Below are 25581 nucleotides of genomic sequence, written 5' to 3' on the forward strand. Positions count from 1 at the left end.
ATCCAGCAACAAGCAATAAAAGAGAACTCTTGGACGTTCAAAGAAACCCATTTATTATTCAAGTTTACCTGTTAGATTGTGATAAACATTCCATCAAAATGAAACAAAATATAAAAATGTTAATATGCCGGCGACTGGCGGCAAGTGACATTAACGACACTCAGATTCAAATAAAGATGTGTATGAAACTAATTTTGGTCTTTAATAAATTTTTTACTAGTGAGTTAAATATTTTCAGTTTTTGAAATTTGAAAAAATACTGTCAACACCAAAATGAGTTTAATATAGTCATAACTCTGACTTATATAGAAATGTATGAAATGAAGTTGTGATGGTTATGGACAGTGCCGTACAAAAGACAAAATGGTTCAAATGTTATACCAACTATATGGTTCTCATTTCAATGGAAGACAAAAGCGACGATTAGAAAAGTGACTTTGCACAAAGTTCAGCCTTTATCAAGATATATATTTACATCTTAAGCAGCCTATGAAAAATTTAAAAGAAAATACCACTTATTAGAAAGTCACCATGTCATTTTCTCTTCATGTAATGTACAACATGAATAATCCACTTTGAAAGCCAGTAATCAGTAATAAGTTTGATATAGGATGAAATAAACAGTTACCCATCAGGGAAAAAGTTAAACTACATTTTTCCTTCATAAAGTATATTCTTTTTCATATACTTGCACTTATTTTATTCCTTATTCAAGTAAAATACCAAAAATGAGAATCACCAGAAAGTATGTAAAATTAACGCATTTCTACCAAACGGAATATAGAGCACGTACACAGACGTTGCTTTAGTTTAGTTTAGTAGGGAAAAAAGGATCAGGAGGGACACTCAAGTCCCCATTAAGGACCCTATAGGAGAGAAAAAAAAACTGAAGACAAAAACACTCAGACCCGATTACAATGCTTAAAGTGCTTGTCCAAAGCATTCTTAAACCCATTGACACTACTTGCAAGTACAACTTTCTCAGGCAAACCATTCCACTTATTCACAATCCTATTAGAAAAACAGTTATGCCGAATATTAATCCTACTTTGTAACTTTTGGAGTTTTAAGACAAAGACCTCTGGTGCAACTACTATTAGCAAACATGAAAAAGTCAGTGAGGGGTAAATTTTCAAAACCATACACAATCTTGAAAACCTGAATCAAGTCCCCACGCAACCTCCTAAGCTCCAGAGGAGAGATTCAACAATTGTAACCGCCTATAATAAGGAACACCCTTTAAGGAACTAATCATCCTAGTAGCTCTCCTCTGGACCTCCTCAAATACTTCTTTATCCTAAGCAAAATATGGGTTCCAAGCCTGCACAGCATGCTCCAGATGAGGCCTAACCAACTGCTTATCAAGCCTAACTACTATGTCCTCTTTCAGAAAACTGAAGTTCCTCTTCATCATACCTAAAACCCTATTACCTCTTTTGGCAGCTTTGAGACAATGTTTAGAAGGTTGCAGGGATGAGTCAATGTAGATACCTAGGTCTCTTTCAATAAAACCTCCTTTAACTCCTCACCATAAAGATTGTAGGTATACTTTTGGTTACTACTATCAATATGCATCACCTTGCATTTATCAATATTAAAAAGCATTTGCCATCCCTTAGACCAGGAAGAAACCTTTTCCAAATCCATTTGAAATTTTTCAGAATCACTTTTTGGAAGAGACCTCATAATACAGTTAGGTGTCATCAGCAAACTTCTTGGCTGTAATACAAAGTATCTCCGTCAATGTCATTTGTTTAAAAAAAGGCCTTTTTTAGTATTTAAGTATATTTAGTATTAGTATTTAAGGCAATGTTATTTTCGAAATACGATTTTGCTTCAGAGACTAAGCATTCTACCTTCAGTCGATGAATTTTGCTTCAAATGTTTATTTCAATTACCTCAACACCCCTTCCCTACCCTCTTTACAGTAAACAAGCAATGGTTAAGAAACAAAGGTTTCCTCAGTTTGATCCTCCCTCCCACCACCTAAGCAAGCACAAACTAGTTACAGCAGTGAACTTAAGCCATAAGTGCCACAGGCTGTCAGCTGGGACTGGTGAAGACATTTTTTCTTTTAAACAAATGATAATATTTCATCTTTTATAAAGTGTCTGATTATTGTGAGAATACAGGTGAAACGTAACACTTCAGTATTCTAATGTTGGGGGTCGATGTGCTAAAAGCTTTCCTTGTGGAATACAAAGTCGTACTTGTCGCAGTAATGCTCCAGGACATCGCCGAGGGCTGGTGCTCCACAGAAGAATATTTCTACGCATCCCTTTCTGTCATTGCTTATGTCTTCAAAGACCTGCGTAAGAAAGTAAAATAAATAGGTAAATACGAGCAGGCAAAACTCAATATAACTCTATCGTAAATAGGAAAAGGAAAATCTGCGTTGAAAAAGAGATGTTTAAATATATATGAATATATTCTTTGGCCAAAGTTCCTATAAAAATAAATTAGATCTTCTATCTAATATTTACAAATAACAAAGGTAGAACAAGCTGGTATGTCCAAATTGATATATAGCCAGAGGGAACTACACAATGATAAACTAAATAAACAAATGTGGGTTACAGATTTAGGGGGGGGTGGAGTGGGGTATGGGGAGATAAAGGATAATGTATTCTCATTTTCAAAAGAAAGTAAAGCTACGTCCATGGATTTACAACAATTTATGAAGACTTTATTTGATGAATATGTTTTGATGAATATATCGCATGTTTTAAATGACCTAATAATGACCTAATTTTCATTATGAAGACTAAACACGTCACTTGGTTATCATTTAACCATGATATCTCCATATGGAGCAAGACCTCTCCCATATGGAGCAAGTAATCTTTTGAAACTATTGGAGTTTTGGTCACAAGCATCTCTAATATGTGGGTTTTCTTTTCTGGTTGTGGTTTGTGGTTGTGGTCTGGTTGTGGTCTGGTTGTGGCTTTCATGGATTCTGTTGATGGACGATTCGGTTTTCTGAAGGGTCGGTTTGGGTTTTGTGACTGTTTGGGTTTGATTGGGTGACGGTTTTAGGGTTTGGTTGATCGACGATTTCGTGTTTGGTTAAGTGACGATTTGTTGTTTGTACCTTAGTAAAGACGTTTCTTCTATGCTTTACGTTAGAACATCAATCTCCGTGTGCTTTACGAAACGTGATGCTGTCGGAACTATTCATCAACAGCTTTGCTTCTATATCAAAAATCTGTTTTGGTTTTTCATTCCCTAGCATAGATCCATCCCATGATTCCGTTATCAAAGTCGCACAAGTTTAGTGTAGTATAGTACTTTCATTACCCTGTCATGGGTATTGTCTTTCTCTTTTTTTTTTGTGTGTCAACACTTTTTGAGTTGACTTCCTGTAACCGAAATTTAATCAAACTCTCTTTCGTCGGATTGGGTTTCAATCGGACTGATATCAAGTTTAAAGGATACCTCTTCACAGATATATAGTATCGGTGTGTCCTAGGAGTACAGATAGTGGTTCTACCACTATTCTCCTTGTCAATATAATCTCCTTATCACTTTGTTTAGCGTTCACACTGCTCCTTTAAGAACCATTCGACGATGATATCGTTCATTCACTCTGTGGTATATTGATTAAGGTCAGGTCATTTTGTTTTCAATTCCACTGGTAACATTCCAGATACTAATAACTGATCAAATGAAATAATGTATTTCTTTTTTCGAATAAATTAACCAAGGGTGATATCATGCAAACACGGTTTGACCGTAAAACCAATTTTTATTTTGTCTTGGATCTGACGAAAGAGTTACCCTAATGGTATACGTTAGGTAGACTAATTACTGCATGCAATTTATTGACGTGTATCTTGTATTGAAAGGGTAATCTTTTCCAACACAAAATAAAAAAACTTGCCGTAATAAAAATGTGGTGTTGAAAAGTAATCTGCAGTGATAATTATTATTTTCCAGACTCCTTACAAAATTGAACAATACTGTAACGAATTACAATGTGTCGCATGAATTTACGTTGAATAATTGCTATCATTGTATCACTGCAGAAAACACCGGTACTGTTTGGTATTGTGAAAGCAAGTGCATGTATGTGTGTGTATGTATGTGTGTATGTGTGCTGCTGGGAGAAATCCTTGAAGTGAATCAAATCCCGAGTCATACTTCAACAATCCCATCGACCGCTCTTAAATAAAATCATCGACACGCCATGTGCATATATTTCGAAGACCTTCTGACCAGAAACGGAAGCCTAAATTCAAGGAGCATTTTTGATCCTATTATAAGTTGCCAAATGTGCAAGGGCTCTCTGCGGTCGCGATGGCGTGTTTATGTGTATATATGCACTGCATGTATAAACACGATAAAAAAGTACATGATGGCAGATGGCTGCACTTACAGCACAACTTGAACAGACACACACTCTGTATACAATTGACATACAAGTTTTCATTAACTGTGACAATGAATCACTTAGCCTTGTAGTCTGATTCATTGACTCGGTGATTTAATCAACACGAACCGATGTAATTACTCAAAAGAACATTGAGAAAATGAAGGCGTATTCGTACAGTAATTAAAGTCGATCGAAGTTAATGAACTTGAGTTGATCCTAAACCTTTTGCCACCCTGCCCTCCCAAAAGCATTTCTTTCACAGTCATATTGATCATGACTAACATACCATCTGTGAATAAACGACGCTCAGAATTAATTCAATTTTATTACTAGACCAAAAGTAGTGACCTATACTTGTTTTTCTATTTACCATTGGAAACAAAAGTGATCATATCTATCTAAAGAGGTGCATGAAAATTACGATTTAACAATGGTAATCCCTAGTAACGCGCACCACAGGGACACAACAATGTCTAAACATCGGGGTACTCGACTTTGCTTGTTTGTATCAAACCAACTTTGTGTTAATTTTCGACTCTTTAGGTTGTACCCTATGTTCATGTTATATCTTTATGTACTGTAAGCTGGGAATTTGGGTAATATTGTCCGGGGGGGGGGGGGCTAACCCGGAGATTGTTTTATAGGTGTGACGTGGTTGCACCATTGAAATATACTACGTACCTTATCCCACTTTGGTCTTCCAACTTGTAGATGAGTTTTTAATCCGGTTAGGATATCCTTCTTGGACTTTGACCGTATGGTTTGCAGTATCATCTGCAGGGCAATCCCTCGCATGTCATTCTCATGAAGTTGTTTCGTCATGTACATCTGCATCTCGAAAAATTTCTCAAATTCTTCCTCATCTTGTTCTAACTCCATCTGAGCCAACAGCCCGATAAACCACTCAAAATTCTTTTGATCGCGATTAATCCAAATAAAATTGACCTGAATATAACAGTCGGAAAAAAAATCGGGAGAAGGAGTTTATGGTTGACTTGAGGGACAAACTTTGTTTCTACAGATTTGTTGTTGACCGTTAAGAAAACACAGTTAGCAACCCAGGCAGTATTCCTATAACACTTGTAATTTTGGTTACTAAATGCAGCCCTTTGAACATTCTGAGGCTCATCATATGAAGTGGCTGGATAACTTAGTCTAAAACAAAGACCATTCAGTCAGTTCTTCAGGTTCAACTACAAACACGCATTTAGTAAGAAATGAGAAACAAATCACAGCGCGATATTCATAAAAAAAATTGTTTACCAATCTTTTGTTTTTATAGTTTCCGCTACCCTGCTCGCCAGTCGCCACCCACTATTACTGCTTGGTGACCCCACTTTGGGGACACATAGTTTTGGTAACGTGGCTCTATGTACTCATATTGAACCTTCTTCAAAGATATCTATGATTGAGGACAGTGACATTTGGTAACAATCTGGGCTGACGAGAGGGGGGAAGGGTGGGGTAAGGGATAAACTATAAGGTACCGTACCGGGCTCAACTAAATGACACAGGGAAATATGGAAGATGCCATTAAAAATTTAAAATGTATTAATATTTTCGTAGTTTTTAGGGAAAATGGAAGAGTATAACAAAATGGGAATATTATTATCCCGGGGGCCAGACCTGGCTCTCGCCACAATTCGGCGATTCGTGTAACTATCTTTTAACGGAGGTCTTTATGTGAAATGACTGTTACCTTGTTCAATGTCATGAGCGTCTCCGGAACATCTTCCATCCAAGTGTGGTTACACTTTGGACACATTTGACTCGATAACCTGTAGCGGTGCATAATGGATTGCAGAATTGAAGCGAAGGGAGTCACCCCTATGCCAGCCCCGATCAGCACTGCATGTTCGGCATTAAATATTGCCCTGGTTGGCGTCCCATATGGTCCCTCGATGGAAACCTGGTCGAAAACAAAAGAAAAAATGTTATTGACGTACCTTTCTTGATGGTGGTAGTAACTATCAGTCATAACTTTGATATTTCTCTGTTCAATGTAGTGGGGCCACCCCATTAATAACGTAGAACGATTCAGTGTAGTGGATGATTAATACATAGTTAATTAATTAATAATTAATGCAGAGTGATGACAACATGTAGATGGGAAAAGTTATATTTAGATGGTTCCAGAGATAGTCCAGTAGATTGTATTCATAGTGATATTGATGGAATAGTGTTTAGACGAAAGATAAATATCGATGACAAGAATATTGATCTTTCTTCTTCTTCACCATATTATCGATTAGATGTCGTATATAGATAGACTGCCAATCGATCATCAAAGATCTTAGAGTATCCTGATAAAGCAAATATCAATTAAATACCTTAGCGTGCTAATCGACTAAGTACAGATCGAGATGGTATAGTCATGATTACCTAATTATCGACTAGAGGGTCGTATAGTATTGATCAATTTATTATCGATTATATGTATAGTTTAGTTATGATTAGGCTACTTAATGAACGATCAAATATTGTAAAGCAAGATCCCTAATCACCGTTGATGATATCACTTTTGGTCATAACTGATCACTTTATTGATTTCGATTGGTAAAGTTGGTAAATTTTGCTATACAAGATGAGAAGAAAGCAAGCGAAATCATGATGCAGAGCAATGTACTTAGATATTTTACAAAATAAAAATGTATATACACTTAAAGCAAAAACGAAGGATGTGTTTGGTTTTGTAGCCCACCTGGATCAAACCTTCCAAATTTTCAACACTCGCATCGAATCCCTGTGGTGTGGAAGTTTTTCTCGACTAAAGATATGAAAGGATTTATGAAAGCAGAAAATAATAAATAAACAACTGAACAAAGTCAAAACTTTTGTTTACCATAGAGTAAACACATCCCTAGTGGAATAAATATGATAGAACCAGACGTGGTGGAAGAAAGAGGACTGAATTAGGGAGGAGGAGGACAGGGAGGAGGGGAAAGGGGAGGAGGGGGACACAAACTCATAGACAGGGCAGTGATTGGTAACATTAAGATGGACGCCATTGTTTAATTTAGATCTTCCGGAATTGACTTCACAAGTTACTAAGCGTAGAAAGCAACAACAAGAACAAAAGCATCCTGTGCAGTGGCGGCGCCAGGAAATTTTAGTTGGGAAGGCTAAGGGGGGCTGAGCCAAATTTTTGGGTGGCTTACAAGATTGAGTGATCGCCGTCCTGGGGGAGCGGTATAAGGGGAGGTGGGCCCCTCCCCTTTTGAAATTTTTCCCAATCCTGGAAAGGCCTACATGCAAAATGGTGGCATTTAGCGAGGCTTTTGTCACCTGAAAGTTTCTCCAAAAATATGCATTTTTTTTGTGAGTAACTTTAGTCAAATTAGAATGGAAGATACCAATTCACAGTTTTCGTATCACTAAAATATTACCTGCTGTGAAAGATCCAATAGCTTTGCTCAATTATTATATCGTGCAATTATTATATCATGCAAAATTATTATAAAAATTCATCAAAATTTCCATTGCCCATTGTAGCACTGCGTTATGGCTGACAAAATTTGGGTAGGCTATATTGTTTCAATGAGGTTTATTTTTTTTTGCCTATTTCAGTTGGGGGGGGGTTAATGGGGGGCTGACTACTTCAGTGGGGTGGCTAAAGCCCCCCCAAGCCCCCCCCCCCCTTGGCGCCGCCACTGATCCTGTGTGATTCCAGGCTTTGAACGAATCAAATGATTTTGTTTATTTAGTAATCGGGAGCGATCATAGAATAATTGAGAAATTTGTGTTTTCTGGCTAATTGATTGAGAGTGGTAAAAATATTAGGCCTACTGTATGTTACTGTATGCGAGAAAGAGAATTACGTCTTCTTAGTTAAGTTAGCAATTTGAAGTTTAATCAACAAAAACCAGTTAAAAAATGAGTAGTATGTAAAACTTACCTAAAGTTTCATTCTTATATTCCAAATTTAAACAACCTTACAGTTGAAGAAATGTCAGATTGCAGCATTCTTATTTATACTGACTTATTTAACTGACTGAAATGATCTCGTGGAGGAAACAAGATGAACTATATCAATCATACTTACACGTATGGGCTCTCTTGTTGAGCATGTAGAGATCCATACTTACACATATGTGGCTTTCATTTTAAGCATGTAGAGATCCATACTTACACGTATGGGGTTTCCATGTTGAGCATGTAAAGTCCATACTTAAACATATGGGGCTTTCATGTTAAGCATGTAGAGATCCATACTTACATGTATAGGGTTTTCATGATGAGCATGTAAAGTCCATACTTACACGTATGGGGCTTTCATGTTGAGCATGTAGAGATCCATACTTACACATATGGGGCTTTCATGTTGAGCATGTAGAGATCCATACTTACATGTATGGGGTTTTCATGTTGAGCATGTAAAGTCCATACTTACACGTATGGGGCTTTCATGTTGAGCATGTAGAGATCCATACTTACACATATGGGGCTTTCATGTTAAGCATGTAGAGATCCATACTTACATGTATGGGGTTTTCATGTTGAGCATGTAAAGTCCATACTTACACGTATGGGGCTTTCATGTTGAGCATGTAGAGATCCATACTTACACATATGGGGCTTTCATGTTAAGCATGTAGAGATCCATACTTACATGTATGGGGTTTTCATGCTGAGCATGTTAAGTCCATACTGACACATATGGGGCTTTCATGATAAGCATGTACAGATCCCAACTTACACTTATGGGGATTTCATGTTAAGCATGTAGAGATCCATTCTTACACATATGGGGCTCTCATGTTAAGCATGTAAAGATCCATACTTACACGTATGGGTCTTTCTTGTTGAGCATGTAGAGATCCATACTCACACATATGGGGCTTTCATGTTGAGCATGTAAAGTCCATACTAACACATTTGGGGCTTTCATGTTGAGCATGTAGAGATCCATACTTACACATATGGGGCTTTCATGTTGAGCATGTAGAGATCCATACTTACACATATGGGGCTCTCATGTTGAGCATGTAGAGATCCATACTTACATGTATGGGCTTTCATGTTGAGCATGTAGAGATCCATACTTACACGTATGGGGTTTCCATGTTGAGCATGTAGAGATCGTCTCCCTCTCACAGAGGTCCGTCTCTTACTTGACAAGTGCATGGATCGGGCTTGTCGTTGATCGCTTGGCTCTTCAGTTTCATCGATCTTATCTCGAATAAAGTCATAGAGTTGGTTAGTCCAGTTACCAGCCGATCGAATGTGCAGAGAAAATGTTCCTTTAAATATGGAAAGGAGCATTGATGAATTCTGTAAAATAGCTTTGATCAGTTGGTCAACCGTCATCATCAGTATTGGACCCAAAATTTTAGCAAACTAAATATTGCTAAAACTTTTGATAAGTTGTTTCCTGGTGGTTTTGAATCTCCAATTTATTTTCTCCAGATATCGAGAATTGTTAATTTAAGACAATTCAAATGACTCAGCGAGGACCAATAATTTGAGGGTGGCTGTAATTAGCATGTTAAAGTTTGGGCATGAGTGAACATTTGCGGTCTGCCTATATAGATATGACCTTTAAATTCAAATCAATATTACCATTGTTAATTGTAATTAACATGTGTCATGATGATGGTGGGAGGGGATTGGAGGAGAAAAGGTTCGAGTGGGTGGGGTAAGCAGGAGAGAGGGGAGGGGAGGGGGGACAGAGGGGCTATAATGAGGAGACCAGGCCAATAGCAAATAATATGCTAACTTTCATAAATTTGCATGTGCAAAATTAAAGATGTAGCATATCATTTTCACACTCACCTTTCTCTTCCGGGGCACTGCTAATAGTGAAAGGGTGCCATTCGTTTGCTGATAATTCTGGAATTTTCACAAACACATAATCTCCTGGTTCGTAGTCAAAATAAGGTGGTCGAGTGATCTTCAAGTGAGTAACCTACGTCATACAGGTACCACGTAAACAAAACAAAAGCCATTACATCAGAATACGAACAACGGAAAACTGACGGGGAAATTCTAGAAATTGGAGATGAGCCAATTAATGTATAGCACAGAATTTGAAACAGTTCCCTCTACTTTACAAATGGTTAAAATTTTCTTAGTTTGCTCTTTTCCAGAGCAAAAACAACTTAAGTCTGTTTTACAAATATCTCCGTATCGTTAACTTAGCAGGATCAAATAAATGTTTTCGGTTGCCAGAATATCATATAGGTCTGTACCCGAGTGGCTGAGTGGCTATCATTTTTAGTTAATTGACTATGTAGGTAACCTACTTCCTTTCTTAATGTTTTTCATCCACTCATTTCGAACAAAGGACATGTATTTCACATATAGTGATCACTCGTAAATGACCTGACAATTATTCAGTTCTGTTAAAATGAGTGTTACATTTAAAACTGTTGCAAAGAAGAAGACACATTAAGAAAAGGGCAGCTCAAACTAATTCAATTATTTCCAAATCTACGTCTAGCGGTTTTATCAATATGTATTAATGACTTTCCTAATTCATGTTTCATGAAGATACTATATAGCCAAAATATAAGTAAACTTTTAGCATATTTTGGATTACTTACGGTATATATTAATGGTCATTTCTGGTCAATAATGACTCAGCTTCAATTTTTTTTTTTTTAATTTATTTATTTGTTTTGCCACAAAAGTACAAAGTGGAGGGAAGTCTTCCATAAAGCTTAAAAGCTATAACAATGTGGAAGACTCCCTGAAGAAAGAAAAGAAAAGAAAAAAAAAATATATATATATATGTGTATAAATACATATACATAAATATAAGTACAAATTAAATGTTCAATATATATATATAGTAATTATATACAGGTATAAGTTAGTTTTAGTCAGTAACTAGCTATTATTTTCTTACAAAACCACTTCTTAAAGGATGTGACTGACTTAACGTTTCATGCGGTTATAACAATTAATCAATTATGTCACAATAACTATGGCTAGGTTGATAATAAATTATTGACGTGCATCTGATTATTTAGTCAAGCAATATCCCTCAATGCAAAATCCACCAATTTCTTATTAATAATAGAACAACTTCCCAAGACAATAGTAAAGGAAAACCGCAGTAAAAACATGCAACTTACATTAGAGCTAAGCAAATTGGCTTCTTGGATGTAGGATTTACCACCGTACATAGCATGGCGGATGAGAGACATATTCATAATCTTCTCATATAAAAAGAGAAGGGAAGGAATGAGGAAGAACTTCCAGAAACGAGGACCATGGAGAAGCAGAAAGCCCCAGAAACCGACGTAGAGAAGGTGAGTAACGTAGAATACCTGTAAATAACAACAGAAAAAAGGGACAGGTAGTCCATGGATATGCCGTAAATATCAACACAGAAAATGATGTAATCTATTGTTTGTCTATCATACCTAGGCACAACATATCATTGTTTATGAACTTTTATGAGAAATCATTCAGTTTATAAGTATTATACATATGTGGATCATTTATGGATCTTATACATGTGGATATTATACATGTGTGGAGTGTTAGCTCAGTGGTTATTAAACGCCGGTGCCTTCCAATCATAAGGTTCCCGGTTCGAGTCACTCCAAGATTAATGTATGTCGTCCAGTTATACAGAGTTGTTGACAATTGACAATTCATATAAGCATTGACGTTAAATATGAATGTAAGAGACTGACTTCGGTCAGCTTGCGGCTTTGATAAGCCATAATGGCTTCTTCGCGAGTTCCTGCTTGGATCTAAAATACATACAAAAATACATACATACTTAGGAATTTGAATAATTTTTTGTATGTGTAGGTTCCTGACCTTTGACGTCATCAACTATGGAAAGCATATCGTTATCAACTACTCAGTTAGGCATACATGCAAACACGTACCAAGTTTTTTTAAGTTCATCAGTGTTACAGTTTTGCCGAATTGTTGGATCTATATCACAGATATTAACAAATAGAAGCCATATCGAAAATGCTGACTGCATTCGCTATACAGCGATTTGACAGTCACTCGCGCGCAATGAATCGCGCAAAGGGTGCCTACATTATAGTAACGAGGTTTCGACGAAATCCTGATTTAATCGTCAAAATATCTTTCATTTTCACAAATTAATTAGAAAAACTTCATGCACCAGATCAGCTTGGATTTTGTGGAAACCAACTTACTAGTTAAAATGAATTATAACTCACGGGTCTTTAACCGCTGATTACACAGTTGTTCTTACTTGTTTTAAGAAATATCCTAGTATGTTCCCAATTGTAGAACCCTACCTTGGGCCCGAGACATATTATATTGTTCACTATGCTCATTTTTATTAGACAGAAACTATAAAACTCACTGCATGTATTTTATCTGCAATAGGCCTTATCCTGAAGGGGGTGGGGGGGGGGGGCTTCCTTCCTGGCCTGCTACTATACATGTTTGCTAGATGAGAACAGTCTGCATGTACGCCTATATCACAGCTTACGCATTTGATCGCAAACATTTATAAGAACATTGAGATGCAGGAGCCTTCCTCAAAAGTCATTAGTGTCCAAAGTCGGTTATTATCGTCTTCATTTCAAACCATTTGCTTCTGTCGCAGGGGGAAGTGTACAAATAACCTTTATTGAAAGCAAAGTATATTTTGCACTGTTAAAGAGTTTTAGCGATCGTTTTGTTTGTTTGAGTTGGTTAAGTTTGTTTTGCTCTGTTCCTTTCCTTCTGTTTTTCTTTTGATGACGTGGGGTGGTGGGGGGGGGGGCGATTTTCCAAAGCTAAGGTAAAGTCCTCTTTAATTATTGCGCACTATGATGCCAGTATCATTATTTATCGGTACCAACTGATATCGGCTTAAGATTTACCTATATAGAGTTATGAAGGAGGAAAGAAAATCCTAAACATAAAACAAGATACTAACCTGTAACACATAATGGTATATATTATGCATGGTAGGCCTGTTTAGATAAGCTAAACACTGTATAAGCAGTCTGATAGTTATATGCTTTAAATACCCTCTAAATAATAAAATAGCCAATGGGTTCTTAGAATGTGAAACGTATATGTTAGTGTTAAATTACAGAAAATAAGTACCAAACATGATAACATTCCATCTTGCATTACCATCGTAAAACTGTTGAAATACAACACTTTGACATGACTAATAAGGTTAAGGAGGAAATATTGTACGCGCAGTTATAGTATGGCCTAATTCAAGAATACATTTACACAACTTAGTTTTTGTGTTTTTCTTCTCTCTACTTTTTTCTTAAGCCAAATATTTTGTCCGTGATCAGAATTTCTCATGACTTCCCGCGACCACTCGGCTATCTCAGGATGGGGAGGGTAGGGGGAGGCCGGGGGGGTTGAAAACAGATATGTGAACATATCGGAATGAAGACAGGTATATAAGTTACTCGTCGTACGTCATTGAAACTACACTTGATGTCAACACAATGACTTCTATAACAAATAACATAGTGCCAAGAAATGGTGTGATAATCGCTTATTATAATGTGCCTCGCATGCATACCTGAAAGTGACCATGCCGTCTAATGAAGTCCATGGAACATACGACCATGATAAGCAACATGATATCCAATACCCAACCAGTTTGAAAGGCTGTTCCAGCGACCCAGGGATGACCCAACTTGGTAAGTTGCGGGTTGGTAAGCAAAACTTCGACGATGGTAATTTTTCCATCGCTCCCCTTTGCCACGATATCTATAACAAAGTGTTACAGTATATGGGTATATGAATTGGGGTGGCAGATACTGAAAATGGTGAAGACAATCGGGTAAAAACTGGAAGAGCAGTGTATAAGTGGGATTCAAGTTTTATTACAGGACAAATATCTTATTAGATGTTCTTTTTGCTTATACTATATAATTAACTTCAATAAACTGTTCCATCATGAACTCTAACTGAGCATGTGTTATTTCGCAGTTAACCAATCAGAGCAAGTCATGATGCGATATCACGTTTGTATACGGACCGCCATCGGTTTCACAATGTTATCAATATAATTCGGTGCGTGATGTCACGAGACAATGTCACTTTGTTTTAATTACGAGTAAACGTCAGGATACCACTATTTAAAAGCAAACTGGTAAATAGCAACAGATATATTCAATCTGAAAGAAAATGAAAACTTTTGGTTTTCAGTTTGAATCTATCGGCATTTTTTTTTTTTTTGGCGGTGCATTCGTTCATTCCTGTCAATATCAATATGTTATGAAGACAAATGAGAATGTGAAGACAAATGTTGTTTCCCTTTTTTTAATATCAGTATTGTCATTTATATATCAGAAAATAATACCAAAATATCATTCACCTCCATATATTCTATTGAAAATTCCTTAGGGTAAGCAGTTTAACATGTTGCCAATGGTTAAGCGTTTTCACTTTCTGGCATATTCTTTTGTATTTCTGGAGTGTTCTGGAGTGTTATCTCATTGGTTAACGCCGGTGTAGCAGTACAAACTGTCGCAAATATTCCATATTCAGTATATACTGTCCCAGTCCCACTGGGACAGTTTATACTAAATAGTCCCCGCGGACACTTTGTACAGGGAGACACTCTGTACTGTCACACCGGTACCTTCCAATCATAAGGTCCCGAGTTCGAGTCACTCCAAGATTAATGTATGTCGTCCAGTTACAGAGTTGTTGACAATTCATAATCATGGACGTTCAAATATGAATCTAAGAGACTGACTTCGGTCAGCTTGCGGCTTTGATAAGCCAATGAGGCTTCTTCGCGAGATCCTGCTTACAGGAGGATCTAAAATACATACATATATACATAATGCTGATTATCTGTTCCGTACTGCACGAAACTCAATGGGAGAAGAAACTATACTTTTATTATGTAACGATACTCATTTATTCAAAGATAGACGATGATTTGTTTTTGCACGGATCGAGACAACTTTGGCGGTAACGAAACACATGTTGCATCAAACTTGAATTGATACCTACCAGCATTTCCTATGTGGGCTATAGTGTGACACAAGGCTTGGATTGCGATAATGTAGCCGACATAACGATGAGCGTCGATGTTTTCATCGATCTGGATATATCTGTGCAACCTTGATGATCGAAGATAAGTCAAAAACTTTCTGAGTACGAAGACCACAATGATGGCACAGTTGAAATTAAGACAAGCTCCGTTACCTCGAGCTGAAAATGGAAAAGACACAAAAGTTATCAGGCATCATGTGGTTTCCAGCAAATGGGAGGGGGGGGAGTGGAGGAAGAGCCTGATCGCCCATCTAGTCCCGCTCTAGCCCCCCCCCCCCTTAACAAAGGGAAACTTAGAGGAATAAGCTCCATCACGAGATTTCAATTGAAAAATTTCCGGTGTCAGACGAGCCTCATGAGCTCAACAAGTTTTTTGAGTTAAGTAGTTGTAAGATATAACGTAATCATAAATGCTAACGTATAAGTCTACAGTTAAGGAAAGGTTAAAAGGTTATATATGCATCAAGCTATTCTGTAATAACTCCTTGTTTGGAGAAAGAAGATGGATTAAAGTAAAGGGCACAGTGGGAAAGGGAGGCGGGGGGGGGGGGGGCATATGAGAACTATTTAATATTTTTAGTTCTTCTTATATTTTGAAACACAACTTGAAAAATATATTTAAAATTGTTCAACCTGTACGACATTATTTGATATGAACACATGACGAGCGAAGCTAATACTTACACTGCTTATGGCATTTTATTATCGAAAAAAAAAATATTTAAAACACAATTAGTACAATCAACTGAAAAGTTTTATTTGTTAAGGAGTCGATGGTTTATGTAAATATTTACCTATAGCTAAGTACCAGTTAGCTCCGTTGGTAATACGCCATTTGTAAGTAGCTTCCGAGAAGAGCGACAAGTTGATGACAGAGTAAATGATTAGTAACACAAAACTGTTCCTGTTGTTTCTGTTCCTGCACCAACTAATAAACTTACTAGCGTTGTTAATCATGTTAACGATTGCAGATTTGCGGCTAGGTTTGCTCTTGGACTGGGAAATTAAACCTGGAACACTTTAGAATAAACAGCGAAAGAAAACAAAACAAAAAATACGATTAAATTCATTACGGTACATTCTTTTAAATGCAGCGTGCGAAATATATTCACACAAAAAATCCCATGCATGTAATTAAGTAATAACCAGTGATATTTTGCCTATAAGAAGCTACGGGAACTGATCAAATGGTGATATTGATCCGAATGGTATAGTTTGATGGTTAGTGGGAGGAGGAGTATTGGATTTGGGGTCTAGTCCTGATTGCCTAATGCGGCCTATCCGAAAAGAAGAATTTGCAAGGTGTCGTCTGAGTAAGATTCAATATTGTGCTGTTTCTTTTCTACAACTGGACCGAATTAATGCTATATATATATAAATATATATATATATATATATATATATATATATATATATATATATATATACTCATGATATGTACCTTAGGTCGACAGTTTATGGTAAAAACGTGTACCTTAGGTCGACAGTGTACCTATATATATATATATATATATATTTATATAAAATCTGCAAAAACCGAGACTCAGACTTCGTTCATTTGCTTTTAATAACTTGTCATGTTTAGGATATCATCATATAAAAGGGATTAAAGCTTATAGCGCACTCTACTTACTTGAGAGACATATTTGGAAGAAGATCAGGATATTTTTTGAATTGTTGTAACATTTCCTCATATGAAATGGTACCGTCCTGATCCTCGTCTACTTCTGCCGTAAACTCTTCCAGCAGTTTGTCATAGTCAGCATCCGTAATGCTTATATTCGAGTCGGCGAGACTACTGGATAACATCATATCCAACTCGTCTTGATCTAGACGCCCGTCTCCTGCAAAAAAAAAAAAACACGGCATAAATATTCATAATAATAATTTTACGTATGAAAAAATGTTTAATTGCTCTTGGTTACAAACAGACAATGATGTTCCAGTGTGTCTGTGTGTGTGTGGTCGTAGATACGTAATGTATTATTCCAACAAACTTGAGAAATTGGGAACCATGCATTTGTTTCCCGCCTCTCGGGTTTTCTGTATGCGACGAAAGACGGAGGTATGTGCAGGCGAGAAGGAGTCGGTTGCGATGGCGGCGATGGTGATGAAGGTGGTGGAAGGTACAAATTCTTGTAGCTGTCTTCCTCGACTGGAAATGGAACATAGGGTGGGAATATATTTGGGGAGGGGTGCAGGTGCCCCCAGTTTCATGGTTATGTGATATAGGTACTAATGGAATTTCTATATATAGCTAATTGTATACCACTGATATCGGTCACATCGAACAGAAACTTGAGTTTGTCTTCCGGGCTGCCATTGATCATCAGCTGGAAGCCGTCAATCATTTCACCGAAGGATATAGTGCCACTACCATCTTTATCAAACAATTCGAAGATCCGAGGAATGTAAGGAGACTGGAGAAGAAATAGAACAGATTTTGATTGATATAAAGCTCTTTGTGTGCAAATGTTTTTCCCTTTTTCGTTATTTCATATCGAACCATACTAAAGCTGTGTATATATAAAGTTATCTGTATTTAAGTTGAGTTCACCACAATGTAGCAGTATTCACCAGAATCTAGCAGTAGTTTGATTCATGAAAATATTGGTTTTTGAACCGATTGGCCGATCAATTCATCAGTTATGAATTGACATCTGCTTTAATCGATGTTACTGGACTTTTTTTTTTGCTCCTAATTTATCGTAAACAAATTTCCCATTCGACAAAGTAAGGGAGGAAGCATTTTTTTCATTATGTTAACCAATACAGTCGATGTTTAACATGTCGTGGCGGAAGTGTGCATTATATGAATGCATTTAACACAGTAAAACATGGTATATACATGTACTACAAAGGTGGAGTGTTAGCTCAGTGGTTAACGCCTATGCATTCCAATCATAAGGTCCCCGGTTCGAGTCACTCCAAGATTAATGTATGTCGTCCAGTTACAGAGTTGTTGACAATTGACAATTCATGATCATGGACGTTAAATATGAATGTAAGAGATTGACTTCGGTCAGCTTGCGGCTTTGATGAGCCAATGAGGCTTCTTCGCGAGTATCAGGAGGATCTAAAATACATACATACATGCAAGCAAGGCAAAAAAAAACTGTTGAAATCATATGAACGAAATGAAGTTTTAATGTCCGGACTTTAGTAGGTCGATATTTAAATTTAACAGACCTTAAGTGGATATACGGTTAGGTTTGAAGTTTTAACAGGTGACAGCATTGCCCAAATGTAAAGATATCAGTCCAATACCTATATGCTGGCCTAAAGTATGTGCATTTTAAAGAAAGCGCAACTATAACGGGTTTGTTTTAATTAATAAACGCGAACAACCTAAACCGTGTTATGCTTGCCGACGACCTCATCTTTGCCAACTCGAATATCCGGGATATTACACACAGCTTAGACTAGATATATATATTAACATAATGTTGGACTATATATTATGGTATTCCCGTAAATTCACTTTGACAAAATAACCGTGAACCGTAAACTCAGTCTACTATCTTCGGTTACCCGTTATGTAACGGTTAACCGGTCAACTCCGTTACAACAGTATTAAAGGTCATCAACACATGGCCCTTGAAATATGCCAACAAGTTAAGTTATGGTCACTCATGCACATGCGCAGTCGTTTTGCCGCCCGTCTTATTAGCATTCTTCCTGACTGAGATGTTTAATTGTTCAACTGAACACTGATCGATTTCTAGGATTAAGTTAGAAGGGTCGGGACCCTCATTAAATTAAGAGGTAGTTGCGCTTGTTCGTGGTTTTATTGAATACGTCTGGTTTGAGTGAGCCATTTTGTAGGGTCACAGTGGTATCCAGAGAGTGAACGTCATGTCTAGAAAAAACTGCAGTAAATTTGATGGTGTGATAAAACGAGTTTATGTCATCAATGAAGAGTTTTAGATTTGTCTTACCAATCAACACGTTAATAATATCATGAATATAATGTCTTTGAGATGTAACCACGTGTGTGGTTTCAAGTTTTGTCGAGATGGAAATTCTTTCTAGAGGTTTCCCATTAAGATGTTAGCAAAAGAGGGATCCTTTTTGGTACCCATTGCTGTGCCATGAATCTTTAGGTAGTGTTTGTTGCCAAATACCAGATATCTGCTAGTCATGATAAGTTGTATCAATTCGGCCAATTCTTTCTTGGTGTGGGTTTTATCACGTTTCGGTTTGAAGGCTGTTGTTCAGATCTTAATGTCCTCATATTTATGAATATTTGTGTCCAACGAAGACTCATCCAAGGTTACTATCTCATGCATATTAATATTATGAAGTCAATTGAGCAATAATTCTTTATCATTTTATAGACAACTTCATACACACCAAAATATAATAAACACCAGACAACAAACCAGTAACAAGTGTGTCTTGGTTTTATGACAGACAGTATAGGCTTATTAAGCAATTTAAAACAAAGGAACATAACGAACTATTATGGTTTCGTGCGATCATTTGGTATTGGTTTATATTCAAAGTACAGAGTGCGATATGTCTATTCAGTTTTACGGACCAATTATATCGCACATGTAGACAGAAAAAGTTATATACAAAAACACTTGACTATATAGGGTTATCGTATCCATGTTCTTTATTTGATGACATTTCGGCACATACTCGTCTCATATCTCGCTTTATTGCATTATAGCTTCTTTCCCTAACTCAACAGCAATGTATCTACCCAGACTTTCTCTGTGCCTCTATATGCGGTATGATGTGACTCTTGTATCGGCTTAGTTCGTATATAGGCGGCCCGTAACAATACAAATATACCATCCAGTATATAGCCCAACGAAAACAGTCACTCTGACAGTGGCGCAGCCAGAGGGAAGGAAAGGGGGAGTGGGGTGTAGGGGTCCGACATAAAGTTTGCAACAATTGGGAAACTAAAAACAATTCATCAATGGGTAGATTCAGGTGGTAGATTCAAGGAAGGGGGGGGGGTTGCATGATGTCCCCAGTTGGTCACTGTCTAGGTTAGGTGTTTTTATAATAATAAAAAAAAGTGAAGAAACATTGCGTTCCATCAGACAGATACTAGAAAGATGACTTTAAACTTCCAAATCTCCCTAATATGAACATTCTTTGTCTCAATAACTAAATAATATATATGTTGCATACCGGATGCCTCTAATGCATCCAAAACGGAAACTTTTTTGGTGTCCCACACATGAACTTTAGTGCTTTGTTTCATCTCTCCTCTTCGAATTTGTTCATATTAGGAGGATTTAGTATAAATCTGATGGAACGCAATGTTTTTCATTACCTTTTTGTTTTTATTGTATACCGCATATACATGCACAGAAGAGGCGTCAAGCCTATATAATTATGGTGTCATGAACAGTAATACTGATAAATACAAGGGTTAATTCAACTCAAACGCTCTAAGTCTTAAAACTGGGGACAATAATTTAGTTTGCTGGCGACGCGCCTGCAGTGATTAAAGATACAATTATTTTGTATTCAATACGCTCCAATATTCAGATACAGTACCGGTACAAAATAAGGCTAGATTAGCCTGCATACGGAGGAAAGCCAAACAACCTTCAGAAGTATTGTACAGACGAAAAAAAACATTTAGGTTCATGTACGGGACACAAAAAGTTTCCGTTTTGGATGCCCTAGAGGCATCCAGTATGCAACATACGTGTTATTGAGATTGACGGATAAGTGAATTGGCACTTGGTTTTGTTTGATGCAAAGACATAAACCCCATTAACCCCCACCCCCTCCCCTCCCCAACCCAAGATGAACACGGAAAGACACAGAAAGAGAAAGATAAACATAATCTTCTTTCCAAATTGGTCAGCAAAGCTTAAAGAAATATTTGCCAAAAAAATTATTCGAACTCAAACTAGATAGATTCTATACGGTATTACCAAATTTGATCTTATATAGATATGGACCAAATATATTCATTTAGATCTTATATTATCCTATATTTACTCATCTATACCCAGGGACGGCTCCAAGATTTTAGAAAGAAGGAGGTGTGGTAGTGGGCTCGTTACAGAATGTGTGGGGATTCCTTCACCAGAATGGAAATGAAATTGTTTAAGTCAAATGATGCATTCTGAGGTGTATAATATATGTTAACAGAAAATTGGGCTAATAACTACTTCCGCTTTTTTGCATGAGATGGAAAAGACGGCATCGACCCTACGCCTCAACCTCCCCCCCCCCCTCCCCCGCCCGATCCTCCCTAGATTCGCGTCTGATTCCATTTTTTAAACGGTTGGATATAGTATGTTACTGAAAGATTTTTAGCCCTATAATGTTAATAATCTTACCTCCTTATTTTCAAAGTTCTCTTTAAAGGCTTCTAAGGTAATTGTTTTGCTGCCTTTGGAATTTTCCTTGAACTTTTTCGTCACCATTTGCAGCCATTCCTCAGTCTTATCGCCCATTTTTTAATGAAATGTAATCTACCGGTACTGTTGGCTTGTACTGTCTTTGATGAAGTCGTTAATGGTTATGTTGTAATTATTAGCCTGGCATATATATATATATACATTCACAATACGTTGATTCAATACATAATGTAGCATATAAACAATGGAATAGTGGCGCCCTCCTCTTTTGTGTTGAACTCAGATTTGCTTGTTCGTTTTTCTTTTTCTCTTTTGTCAGGCGACAGCCGAAAGCGGCGGATCCACTGAGGGTGCAGGGAACACCTTTAGAAGTAACTAATTCCATATTTGTTAAAAAAATAGAGCCCTTTTTGATATTTAATGATCGCCCTTTTGTTGAGAAACTAATAAAAAATGTTATAACAAAGTATCTTTTTGTTGAACAATTATAAGAATACATATATGAATAAAACTTGCCCTTTTGTGTAAAATATTTGAATTTGTGATACAGGATGGAAAGATGGTCCATTTTGTCGGGACGTTTGAAAGGTAATTTTTCGGTTTGCCCCCCCCCCCATCTTAGCGAAATGTACCACAGTCCTTCACAACTTGCTCTGCTCCTCTCCCCCCCCCCCCCGTCTCTCCCCCACCTGTAACGGGACTGGGCTGTAGAGAGTGGATCAAGTTCTTTGGCTTTCGTACCTAATGCTCTAATTTAGGTGACACTCTTTAGAAAAAAGTGTACGCTTTGCATAAACACATGTATGTATATCTGACTTAAATAAACTACATTTCAATCTATTAAAATGACTCAATTTCAATTGAGTAAAATGATTAAGGTATATGCCTACATTGATTCAATGCATTGCACATATGTCATACAAGAAAAGTAGGATTGTCTCTTTCCGTAGTCATTCAAACGATATTGTGTAGGCCTAAACGAGATCACACAGTAAGTTGATGTCCTAAAGCAGGGGTTCCCTAACTGGGATGCATGAACCCACAGGGGGGTGCGTGAGTCCATCCGAGGGGTTCGTGTTACGTTTCTGAAAGTCAAAACTAGAGTACTTTTTGTTGAACTAGAATCTGATATAATTTAGTAATGTTCAAAAACCTCTGTCCTAAAACATTAACGAAGGTGAGGAACTAAATTGGGGAGGGCGCATGGTGTAGGGTGGGAAGAGCCGAAGAGGTATGGTGATTACCTAAAGCTTATGCTATTACATCTAGTAGACCCGTTATATAACATAAAAAATATCATCGCCATTCAGCACCCTCCCCCCCCCCCCCCCCAGCCTGACCTTTCCTAGATTCGCGTCTGATTCTATTTTATAAACGGCCGGAGAGTCTGTTCCTAAACGATTTTTATCCCTAATTGTAAAAATCTTACCTTCTTGTCATCAAAGATCTCTTTAAAAGCTTCTAAGGTAATTTTATCGCTGCCTTTGGCACCTTCCTTGAACTTTTTCGTCACCATTTGCTGCCATTCCTCAGTCTTATCGCCCATCTTGAATGAAATGTAACCTACCGGTACCGCTTTGGAACTGTTTTAGAACTGTTGGCTTGAACTGTCTTTGATGAAGTCGTTAATGGCTAAATTGTGTTTATTAGCCTGGCATATAAACATTCATATTTTACGTTGATTCAATACATCAATTAGCATATCCAACTGGAATAGTGGCGCCCTCATAATTTCATGTTGAACTCAGATTTGCTTGTTGGTTATTTTTTTTCTTTGTCAGGTGACAGCCAGAGGCGTCAGATCCGCCGAAGGTGCAGGGAACACCTTTAGAACACCGTGCCTCTTTTGGTTATGAAAATTATCTATTTCCATATATTTTGTTATGATAAAATAGTGCCCTTTTGATAATTAAAGAGTGCCCTTTTGTAAAGAAACTAATAAAAAGTCCAAGTGACATGTACCACGTTCATTCGTAACCTGCTCTGTTTCTTTCTGTTTGTAAAAAAAAAAACGGTGCGACGATTTTTTTTTGTTTATTATTATTTTTTTTTAACGGCTGCATTGAAGCAGTGAATTCACGTTTTTTCTGTTAAATAACATCTTCTCTAATGTAAAGTTTTCTTCTTTAATCGGGATGATTTTTCCTACATGTATAAGTTCCTTAATCGGTAAAACCAACATTGCCTTCACACGCCAAGAGATACCATATGAGTGACTCCTTAAACTTAAGGAGAATTACAGCTATATAAGATATATTTATTTATGCGGTAGTGGGTTAAGTATATATACCAACTTTGTGTATTTCCGACAATTGTAAAAACTATCACTTTTCAGCATAAGCAACAATGATTTTCACGCAATGAGCACATGCCTTCATATCAAATGCAAGTAGTAGAGAGGGCCCCAGATCGCGCGCACCCGGGTAATCCCAATTTGGGATGTACCTAGATTCCCCTATTAGATGTAGCCACCAAAGATCTCACCCGCGGGCAATCCCAACTTAATTACCCAGATTCCCTATAACTTAGATGTAGCCACCAAAGATCTCACCCAGCAATCCCAGTTGTGCTGTACAAAGATTCCATGTAAATTAGATGTAGCCACCAAAGATCTCACCCGGGTCATCCCAAGTTGTGATGAACCCCAATAAGATGTAGCCACCAAAGATCTCACCCGAGCAATTTGGGACGTACCCAGAATCCCTATTATAAGATGTAGCCATTAGTAGAATAATCAACAAAACAAAAACGCATGATGTGGTTCATGTGATGAACACGTACTCATCTATACTACTCCTTTTGTCTCACGGTGTGCTGTTTTGCTCTTTGAGTCACTAATTTTGTGCTCGCGAACTCATCACATCTATCTGTAATAAGCGCAGGGACGTAGCCAGGGGGAGGAAGAGGTGGGTGGGGCGATGAGAACGATCGCCCCCCCCCTTTGAGTACCCCGAAAAATAAAATTTAATTAAATGCAGGAAATATCATTTAAGCCATGTTTTCAGGTTGCAGGAAGCTAAGCGACCTTTCTCAATCTTGCTCCTGAAAGTTCGTCTGCATACTACGTGGGAGGCATTTTGGTCAAGAATTGTCTTTGTACATCATGACGCTTTGTTAGGTGTAATAATGCTCCCTTTTTGAGTAATGCCCCTTTAAATTATGCTCACCCTCCCCCCCCCCCCTTTAAAATGTCTGGCAAGGTCCCTGATTGTATATCGTGTATTCATTTTCAGTTGGCGATGAAATGAAACGTCCATACATCTCATTCATGCAGTTTTATCATTCCTTGCAATAAAACACTTTATTTATTTTGATCATTAACTTCAACAGCAATGCAGTTGATGACAGCATAGACTATTGACAATTGGTGCCTTCAAGTCATGATATGCAAGAAAAAAGGTTGAGAATCTTAAAACTTTCGATTTACTTTAGCCACATCATCAATAACTATATAGGCGACAACATTGTCGGATTATGTATTTACAGTATATATATAGGTGAGCTAGCTTCTCGCTAATAACTTTTGTAACTAGAAAATGACTACGTGTAACTGCAAAGTAAGGACGGTAAATTTTCAAAAGAGTTGTAGACTATACGTTCATTGCACTTTTATAAACTAATAAGCATTCCAACGTCTGCCAAATTTCTGTATTTGTAAAGCCATTTGCAAGAAAGCAAAGAAGCTCACACACACAAAAGGAATGAATAGGTGTTATGATTGCTATCACAACTATTCAAAATAGTCTGGTACACACGGTACAAAGTAGGTCGGTCACCCAAACGGCTTTAATCGTACCATATGTTATCTTTTCCCTTTTTGACGTATATTGCGCAATGTGCACCGTTCGTTACTGTAAGGGGACTGTAAGGGGACTGTAAGGGGACTGTAAGTGGACTGTAAGGGGACTG

The 25581-nt window shown here is 37.4% G+C and overlaps 1 protein-coding gene across 2 annotated transcripts; it reads right to left on the reverse strand.

The window, feature by feature from the left end:
- Window positions 1-36: 36 nt before the first annotated feature.
- LOC139966487 (NADPH oxidase 5-like) lies at window positions 37-23307 on the reverse strand. 2 transcript variants are annotated; one of them, XM_071969547.1, is made up of 13 exons: window positions 23102-23307; window positions 17604-17754; window positions 16968-17178; window positions 16129-16352; window positions 15293-15493; window positions 13845-14035; window positions 11449-11643; window positions 10145-10277; window positions 9419-9612; window positions 7074-7139; window positions 6072-6281; window positions 5054-5317; window positions 37-2308 (listed from the first exon to the last, which is right to left on the reverse strand). In XM_071969547.1, exons 1-13 carry the CDS (start codon window positions 23216-23218, stop codon window positions 2177-2179), a joined length of 2289 nt encoding a protein of 762 aa, XP_071825648.1. In that variant the 5' UTR covers window positions 23219-23307; the 3' UTR covers window positions 37-2176. The 2 variants fall into 2 exon arrangements, with proteins under 2 accessions (XP_071825648.1, XP_071825647.1); XM_071969546.1 differs by lacking the exon at window positions 23102-23307 and adding an exon at window positions 21652-21844.
- Window positions 23308-25581: the final 2274 nt, after the last annotated feature.

The sequence above is a fragment of the Apostichopus japonicus genome, chromosome 4 (genome assembly GCF_037975245.1).
Source record: "Apostichopus japonicus isolate 1M-3 chromosome 4, ASM3797524v1, whole genome shotgun sequence".
In the NCBI taxonomy this organism is placed as follows: Eukaryota; Metazoa; Echinodermata; class Holothuroidea; order Aspidochirotida; family Stichopodidae; genus Apostichopus; species Apostichopus japonicus.